Consider the following 9,383-nt stretch of genomic DNA (forward strand, 5'->3'; position numbering starts at 1 on the left):
AACAATGCTGCCTTGACTTCATAATGACTTGGAAAATGAAAAGGAGCCACAGAAGTTCTTCTGTATCTTAATCCACTCCTTTTATCAGGGTGAGTTTTGATAATTTGGTACATTCAGAGTTCAACATCTCAACGCTTTCCTTAAATAATATGGCTTTAGAAAGTTAGTTTTTACCACTTCATTCTACTTCACTTCAAAATGAATATGTAATGGAAAAGGGAATATATTTGGGGAAGGTGTAGCATAAATCTCATTGCTTCTAGCAAACTGTTGCAACTTGTGTTTTTATTAGCTTGCTTCTGTTAAGTGCCTGCAGCAGGATTCTTTCAGCATTGTGTCCGTGGTGCAATAAATAGGTCAGGCATCCATTAGAAAGCAGAGAAAGAGGCTGTTTACCAAGTAGTTTCCTGTACGAGTGGAACTCGGAGAACTGACATTTTGTTGAAACGCAGCTGGTGTTTAAATAAGTTTGAAAGCTTTGCTTGCTGCCTGCTGAGAACCCCTAAAGTGACATATTGCTTTTAGGTTCAAATTGATGTGAGCTTTAAAAGTATACATCTTCTTAAATAAGTGTTTGAATTTCTGTAGCTTTTTAGAATACGAGCACAAACAGCTTCCTCTGAGGTAGTTTATCAGTCTTGAAAGAGTGAGTTTCAAGAATGTACAAAAACTATTCCTTGACTACAAAGAGTAAGTATCTTAAGCTTCAGTACATCACAGAGTTGGGGTTTTTTTGCCTCATATCATTAGTTTTTAACTCCCACAATCTCCTCAGGTCTTTTTTGTAAAGCCCATACTTATTAAAGTAACAATGAATGACTGATGACACTAATTTCACTCAGTCGGGGCTCTCACAAATTTTGTTCTGGGAAATCTGACAGCATTCTACTACTTTGCTTTTATGGGATGCCAGAGATACACAGAGTTCTTAGCTAAACGCTTAACAAAACACCCTGTGCACTTCTTGTTCTTGGATGTAAAGGACAAAAGGAGTAAATAAAAATAGCTGATGGTGCATGGAGTTAAGAGAAGGTTGCCACGGTCTGTTCATTTTGGTAAACTTCCCTCCTGTAAGGGTGAATAAACACAATTTGTTTTACTGTGGGCTGGGGCGTGGGGTTTGGCAGGCATATAGAAATAAAACTTGTGAGCACTTTGAGTACACATTCTGCTGGTAGTCATGATGGTCTCTGAGATAAAGGCATTCAGGCATCAGCCAGAAAGGCTGAGCAGAAGGAACAAGTCTTGTCTTGATAACGCCTTGTGTTTGTATTCAGTTATTGCTACTTCCTGATAAATAGGCTCATTCTTATATTCAGGCATATGTAAATATAAATGCACAGTTTGACTCATACTTTAACAGTTTAATGTACCTTTAGTAGACAGTGAACTGTAAATCTTCAAGTCTTCATAAATATCCTTTCACTCTTGGATTTGTCAAGTACAATATGCCTGCTGTACCCACATGGGCTACATAGAGGGACAGCTCTTTCAAACAAAAGATGATGGACTTTGTCCTCACAGAGTTTACAGAATCATTTTGGGATTTGGAGAAGAAATATTTCTACCAATTAATTTCATCTGTCAAAAGAATTTATTGGTTTCAGTGATGGTCTACTGGCTCTAGCCAGTGTGTGCTAATGGTGGTTAAAACATGGTAAATAAGCATTTTAAGGTTCATATATGCCTCCAAGAGTGTAACTGTTACCCAAAGAGATGGAAATAGCTGAATGAAAAGAGAAGGGGTGAATAATGGCATGAGGGCAAATAAGATGTTCTTTAAATGCTGTGCATTCACCAGTACTCACATAGCACTGTTTCTTGCTTCTCCATCTAAAAATTACTTGAGTGCTATGAATTAATGAACTTCTCTTTTAAAGGTGATCTTGCATATTAGTTGATATGTGTTGGCACTCGGAGGATGAAGTTCAGACGCTGGCATGGCAGGCTTTGTGGGGAAAATGGACTTCTCTTGTTAAGGGGCACAGGTGGAAGGGAAAGTCAGGAGATGAAGACTAACAGAAGGTCTCTTTAGAAGACCTGATTCCTTCTGGCTGAACACAAAACAGCCACCACATCCCAGAGTGTTCCGTACTCCACAAATGATGGAAGTGCTGGATTTCTGGGCATTTCTCCTTTGCACAGCTAGCACACACGCAGGGATTATATATCATACATAAACCCAAATGTTGATTCTAGCTCTTCCTGAACACACAGAGTAAGTGTGGCCAGTGTTTGCCTGTTGCAGCTCAGGGTCTTCCTGCAAGCAAGTGGGACATGTTGTTGGAATGCTGTCTGTAAGAGCAAACTGTCACGGCCTGATGGGAAGTGGGACCACAAGGCTGGTGCTAAGCTAAACATCTGTGTTTGGTTTTAACCTCACAGAGCACAAGTGCAGAGTGATAGTTCATCTTAAAAGAACTGATTTTTCCCTCTTCTCCCTCATTTTGCTTTACTGGTAGGTCTGAACTGTCTGCTTTGCCTAAGCTTTCTTTTAAATAGCTATTGCTTTCATCTGCAGCTCTGCACTAGCACTTATTTCTTCCAGTATGGCCAGGCTGCCAAGCCTTTCCTCTCAGGCCATGGGGTTTGTACTTCTGCTCTCGTAACAGTAATCACCTGGGGAACAATATTTACATTCCTGAATTGCTCACCCAAAATAGGAAGTTGGGTGGAAACAGTCTGTCCTACATAACTTCCATTGCTTCCTGGTTTGGGTGGGAGAGGAAGTAGGAGTACTGAAACACTGCTAAAGAGACTGTTCTCATGGTATTGATGATCTAAGTGTACTTAGTAGAACACAGAATTAGAGGAGGGAGGGAATCTGATCTACATTTTCTTTCTTTTTTAATTCAACACATGAAATGGGCAATTGGAAAATACTGTATATTCCTAAAAGTAATTTGTAACTGTAAATAGATTTTAGACTCTTTTAAAGAGGAAACACCAGAGCTGTTCAGAGATGACTTGGTATCTTCCCCATAATGCAAACTGTGGAGGAAAATACAGCATCCCAACAGTTTTCTACACTAAAGCAATGCTGTAAGTTCAGTATAGTGCTGATTCCATGCTCAGTCTACTGTGCAACATCTGTGCACCACTGAAAACAGGAACTTTGGCACAAATGCTGAACTAATCATCCAGTTTAAAGGCTAAAGGGTATTCCTGCACACTTCAACTTGAAAATTGGTGATCTTGATGGGGGAGTATTTCAGAAAGACAGGGTTTTAAAGTAGTTGAATATCCTTATAATCTGATAAGAATTCTCTGCTTTCTTAGTATTAATTTCCTGAAAAACATCAATGTTTGTATTTGTACTCTAAGTTTCTGGTAATTCTGTCCCTTCTTTCAAATATCTCAAGTATTAAGCTTTGTGTATATCTGTTATAATCAGTGTGCTTTAAAGTATCAAAGCTTGTACTGGAGTTCTACTGAAGATTTTATTTCCCTGGCAAAAAAATTTACTCGTAAGATGTTTTCAACTACATTACCCTGCAATTCCTTGTAGTCTGCACAGAAAGTGATACTGCTTTCTAGCCTATAAAAATACGAAATCATTTATTCAGAAGTAAACATTCTCTCAAATGTCAGTATAAACAAGGTAGATATTTGAACATTCTTAATGTTTAGTGGTCTGGAATAGCTGATTATCAGACTGCATTTCTCTCACTTGCAAGTGGCTGCCAAAAGAGTAAGTGTGATCCATTGAGCCTGCGTAAGCAGACGCATTTCTTCTAATAATCATGGATCTGTCATCCTAGCTGTAGGCGAGGTAAGACTTTATGCTACAGTAAGTTCTGGTTTTTAGAAATTACAGTGTGCAACTGTGAATTCTCAGTCATTCTTGCATTCACATTTGCAGGGTGTACTTTTTCAAGCCATTTGGATGCATCACCTTTTGGAGTTCATGTATTGAGAGCAGAGTCTAGAGTTTTCTCTGAAATCTTACATAATTATGTAAACTTGCTTTAGAAACAAAGCTATCTAATATAGGTATAAATTCTGTATTTCAGACATGCAAGAAAGCATTTCAGTCAGGCTGAGGGAAGCCAGCTGGATGAGGTTCGACAAGTGATGGGAATGTTGGCCTTTCCTTCAGACACTCATATCTCCCCCTATAAGGTAACGTTCTGTTTGAAACTCCATGGTACAGCAGAATAATAAATGTTGCAGTGCTTTTTTTCCTGACAGGAAAATGCATTGATAATCTGAAGATCAAATCGTTGTTTTAAGTTTACTTTTGAAAATTCACCTTTATAACAGTCCTTAATTTTAATCACCAGTACTTGCCTGTACATAATCCAGGTAGTATTTGTGGTGGTGTAGTTGGATCTTAATAGTAACACAGGTTCACACTGAACTAGGTTTTCCGCAAACCCAGAAGTAAAGATCTGTGGGACTGGAAGCGTGATAAACTAATATACAGCAAGAGGTGGACGACGGGGAAGTACAAAGAAAATCAGTTCTGTTCAAGATGCTAGGATGTGTCCTTAATACACTAGCAGCACTCCTTTATTCTGCTTCTCAAATTACTCTTCCTGGGATGAAGAAAGGAAAGATGATTTGAATGATCTGAAAGCAGTATTTTTGATGCTTAAAAGTGTGTGTTCATTTATCTGCATTATACAAATGAATGTTGACATTAGTGGTAATATCTGTATCTAAACTTGAATCAAGCAAAAATCAGAGGTAGTTACTGTTTCCATGGATTTTGAGTTTATTCTGTGGTCACGTGCTAATTCACTTGGGTTTCTTAACTTGGCATTGGAAGCAGAAGGTGATGAGAGTTGAGCTGGCAAAGCAAGACAAGAACCCTGTGAAATGCCAAGCCAGAATGTGGCAATGCCAGTATAAACATGTGTGTTAAACAATTGATGATGAAATCAATGGTTTAACAAAACACACAAAAAACCAAACCACAGAATTAGTGTGAAATTCCTGGAGCCCTGGAAAGACCCTGGTATTCTGGATTCTGCATCTCGTGTGAGTTACAAGCATAAAGGATAGATGAGTTAGAAGACTGGGTATAAGATGGAGTTTGTTGTTATTTTAGTAGTTAGAAAGAAATAGGCAGAAATAAAACCCCTTAGTCTGTTCTAAGTATGACCAGAATGTTTCGGTGAGGGAGGGCAAGGAGAAAAGCAAGTGTTGTCTCACATACAACCATATGATTGGAACCAATTCCCTACTACTTTTTAGGATTGGATTTCAAACATTCAAGTTTATTGAAGTCATGTTTTGGGTCATAATTACCTAGAGGAACAGAATGCATGCTAGTCTGGAAATACCTTTGTTATGCTGACGAGGAGTTTTGGGCATAAATGGCTTCTTAGAATGGCTTTAAGTAAAATTACTTTTAGATCTGTGAGTGAGTTTGTCAGATCATAATATCTCTAATCAATTGATTTTTATTAATCCGAGGGAAGAAGCGTCTTCTATAACCAATGAATAGAACCTTCTCCACCTCATTGTCCGATCTTTTAGTACTTTGAGGAAAACATGTTTAATGTTGTAGCAAAAGAAGCTGTTTTCTCCTGATACCCTGTGAACAAGTTTGTGTAGCCGTGGCTGGAATTATTCCAATTGGACTCTTAATAAGCTGCTACTTTTGTGTTCCATCATCTAGGCCCCTAATCACAGGGTTTTCTTTATCATTAGTAGGACTTTATCTCTTTTATTATGGATCTGTTGTAGGCTCTATCTGTTCAACCTTCTCAAGAATTGCCTTGAGGTCAGAACAAAAGCTTCACCCTGGAACTCCAGGAACATTCTGGCCTTAGATGGGCAAGGTCAGAGCAGACAGACATGCAGCCTGGTGGCAGAAACGGTGCTTTTTGCTTTACAGAACCTTGCAAACAGTAGATATTACAAAGAGGTATCAGCAGAATTAACCTGACATGAGATAAGAAACACTTCTCACTTCTCGATGTTAATGGTTCAGAGGCTATAGAGGAAACATTCCACAATCCTAGTGTTGCTTTATAAGCAGGCCAGCATTCTAGAAAGGTAAATGCAAGAAACAGCCTTACCATGATTTACATGCCTTAGTTAGAACACTTGGTAGATGGCAGAGGGAAATTGAATATTATATCAGCTATTTTAAGTAATACTTGATTTAAATTATATTTTTAGCAAAGTAGTGTTAAAAGGTACTTTCTAAACAAGTACATTTATATGCATTGGAATATATATACGTCTTCTATTTTGTGATGGATTCAGTCTAGTGAGTTGTGCACAACTTACCACTCCCAAGCTGTTCTCCCCTGGGACAATTACATTGAAAACAACTTATAGTTGTGTTGTTTTTTAACAGGATCTCTTGGACCCCGCTCGATGGAGAATGCTGATCCAACAGTTTAGATATGATAACTACAGACTACATCAGCTGGGAAACAATTCTGTTTTTACTATAACACTCCAGGCAGGCCTTTCAGCTATAAAAACACCGTATCCTTTAATGCACATACTACTGTCCAGTGCAAAAGAACATAGCGGGCTTTTTGTTCTATGGCTTCTTTTCAGATTGCTCAAAGAAAAAATGTGACACTTGAATATTTTTGAGTTGTTTAAATGGATTCTGAACTGATCTCTCCATTAAATTAAGGGGAGAATATAATAAATGGCTTAAGAAAAGCCCAAACTAAAATTAAGGTAACATTTACATTGTGGTTGCATACTAGGCTCTATTTCCATGTGTCTTAAGTTAGTGAGCTGGGTCAGAATTCTTACTTTAAGCACTTGTACACAGATTTACCCTGGGTTTATATAAATATTTGAATATATCCTGCATCTTTTGAAACTTAGTTGAAATTGCTGTACACTCTGGTGTAATTAGAGGATTGGTGCTACTGAAGTGTTCTACATCAGGAACTTTACCTGTAGAGGGTGCCGGACACTTGTTCCTCACTTTTGTTCCTTGAAGCACTTGATTCTTCTCTATACACATTAAACTTGGATTAAATGGTCCTGTGTATTCTCTACTCTAGGCTGTATTTCCATAGTTCACTCTATTTTTTCCAATGCTTCTCATTAACCATTGTTGCATTCTGTGGTGGTTGTTCCTTAACTTCCTGTTAAACAGACAGTGTTATAAAGAGGATGGGAGCTCAAAAAACCCAGACTGCCCTGTGTGTAGCAAATCCCTGAACAAGCTGGCTCAGCCCCTGCCTATGGCACATTGTGCCAACTCCCGACTAGTCTGCAAGATTTCGGGGGATGTAATGAATGAAAATAATCCTCCTATGATGTTACCAAATGGATATGTCTACGGATACAATGTAAGTGTTGAAATCAGTGGCTTGGCACTGCTGGTTTGGACTTCAGTTAGAGGAACTTTCTGTATCCAGCTGAGAGCTTAGAAATGCAGTCGGAAAGCCAGAAGGTTCTTCTGCATGAACAGAAGAAAAATAACTTCTTGCAGGAGTTATTAAAAGACTTATGTGCTTACATTGTTCTTTACAGAAGCTAATGTCTGAATATATGAATTTATAGCATGAAATCAAATGGTATTGGAAATCTTTCCCTTTGGAGAGTGATAATCATAAAATAGAGTGGTTTGGGTTGGAAGAGATCATAATATAGAATAAGTAACTTTTGTGGGCAAAGGTATCTTGAGCACAGCCTGTAACATCATATTTCTCATTTAAAAGGTTTTTACTGAACAGTTCAATAATGCTTTGAATTATTATTGTGAATGTTACCTGTTCATTTCACTCTTTTTCAGTCTCTGCTTTCTATTCGTCAAGACGACAAAGTAATTTGCCCAAGAACCAAAGAAGTCTTCAACTTCTCACAAGCTGAGAAAGTCTACATCATGTAGGTCCATACAATTCCTGATGAAGTGCCGCTGGAATTTTGACACAGTGTATATTGGCATACCCTGTACAGGGGGGGGCCTTAATGTGTGGCAAAGAAGCAAAACCTGCCACCTTGGGGATCAGACCTGTCGGTGGCGTTCTTGTTTCTTGCGACCAAAGATCAATAAGCAACAATAAACACTCTTTAAAAGCAAAACAGGAAAAAAAAAGAAAGAGAGGAATTATGACTTAAGTTTGTACTTGAATAAAAACAAAAACGAATTTTGATTGTTAAGGTTTTGTAACATAAGGTCAAAAATTGGACTCTTCTCAAAAGTACTTTCATCTTCCTAAAGGATAAATTTCTTTCAAGATGGACACTTGCACTGGGGGGAAAAGTTACAACAAAGTTGAAATTAAATCCATTTTTCTTCCCTCTTTTTCACAATTGTCCAAGACCCTTTTGTTAGCAAAGATTTCAGTACTACCAATATGTTCTCCTTGAAGCTCCTCTTTGCCTTCTTTATGATCCTCTTGTGAAGTTCTCCTGAACATGAATTCTATAAGTTATTTCCATGGGAAGATACTGATGTCTTTAACACGAGAGTGGCTTCTCTGGAGGATCAGCTAGGGACTGGTTTGAAGGAGTACAAAGGCTTTTTCCAAACCCAAATCTTTTAAGGAGGTTGCATAAGTATCAAGAGGAACTGAGAACATTTCAGGCAAAACCCAATGCTTGTTTAAATGTTCTTTTTCCAGTCTACCATAGTGTTAAAGTCCTTCTAAAGTTATTAGTTATGTGCATAGGGTTCAATATGAAATCATTAGTGCTACTGCCTTATTTCTTGCTTTGAGAATGTACTCACATGAAAATGAGCTGGTATTAAGTGTTGGGCAAAGTTTCTGAAGATGCCTTGCAGGATGATTACATAATTTTAGGGTCTAAATAGTCTTCATTACTGAAACTAATAGTTCAATTTTAACAACTACAGAACACATCCTTACGACTTTTCAAAAAGAATTAAACCATTGTAGTTTAAACAAAACCATATTGTAGAGGTTTGTATTTAGCGCTTATTTTTGCATGTTGATGTCGATTAGCTAATAAAAGATTGTAAATGTAAAACATGTTAATAAAAATCGTTTTCCATTTCTTGATTATATAAAATTAGAAAGCTGCTTTGTATTTACATGTGGAAAATCAGCTCTTCTGTAAGGGTCTCTCTTCAAAGGAGCACAACTTCCAAGTGTTGTTTCTTGGTGTTCTGCAAGATGTAAAAATACAACACAAACACCAAACCACCACCCTACCTATACATGTTCTTGCTTCTCAGTCAGTCCTTGAGCATTATATCAAATAACTATTTTTGGTTTAGACTTTTCATATATGAACAGTCCACTCCCAATCAAACATCTTTTTTTGTTACTTCCTAGAACCTTGCCTAATGTCCTAAAGACTTTCTGTTAATAATATGTTGTGGAAGGTGTTAGGTGCAAGGTTTTCATGCATGACCCAGTGCTTTAAAGAATGCTGACAAATAACTTCATTCCTGCTCAACACCCAGAGATCACAGATACAATCAGTTC

The 9,383-nt window shown here is 37.8% G+C and overlaps 1 protein-coding gene across 3 annotated transcripts in view; it reads left to right on the plus strand.

Annotated features, from left to right (window-relative positions):
• The window catches only part of MAEA (macrophage erythroblast attacher, E3 ubiquitin ligase), a 50,030-nt gene extending 41,071 nt beyond the window's left edge, over nt 1-8,959 (plus strand). For all 3 annotated transcript variants that reach the window (XM_030491879.1, XM_030491878.2, XM_030491880.1), the window contains 4 exons: nt 4,014-4,122; nt 6,314-6,447; nt 7,082-7,277; nt 7,724-8,959. In XM_030491879.1, coding sequence (XP_030347739.1) covers nt 4,014-4,122; nt 6,314-6,447; nt 7,082-7,277; nt 7,724-7,819 — 535 coding nt within the window. In that variant the 3' untranslated portion in view covers nt 7,820-8,959. The remainder of the gene's footprint in view (nt 1-4,013; nt 4,123-6,313; nt 6,448-7,081; nt 7,278-7,723) is intronic.
• The last annotated feature ends 424 nt before the right edge of the window (nt 8,960-9,383 follow it).

This window comes from Strigops habroptila, chromosome 7, assembly GCF_004027225.2.
Source record: "Strigops habroptila isolate Jane chromosome 7, bStrHab1.2.pri, whole genome shotgun sequence".
NCBI lineage: Eukaryota > Metazoa > Chordata > Aves > Psittaciformes > Psittacidae > Strigops > Strigops habroptila.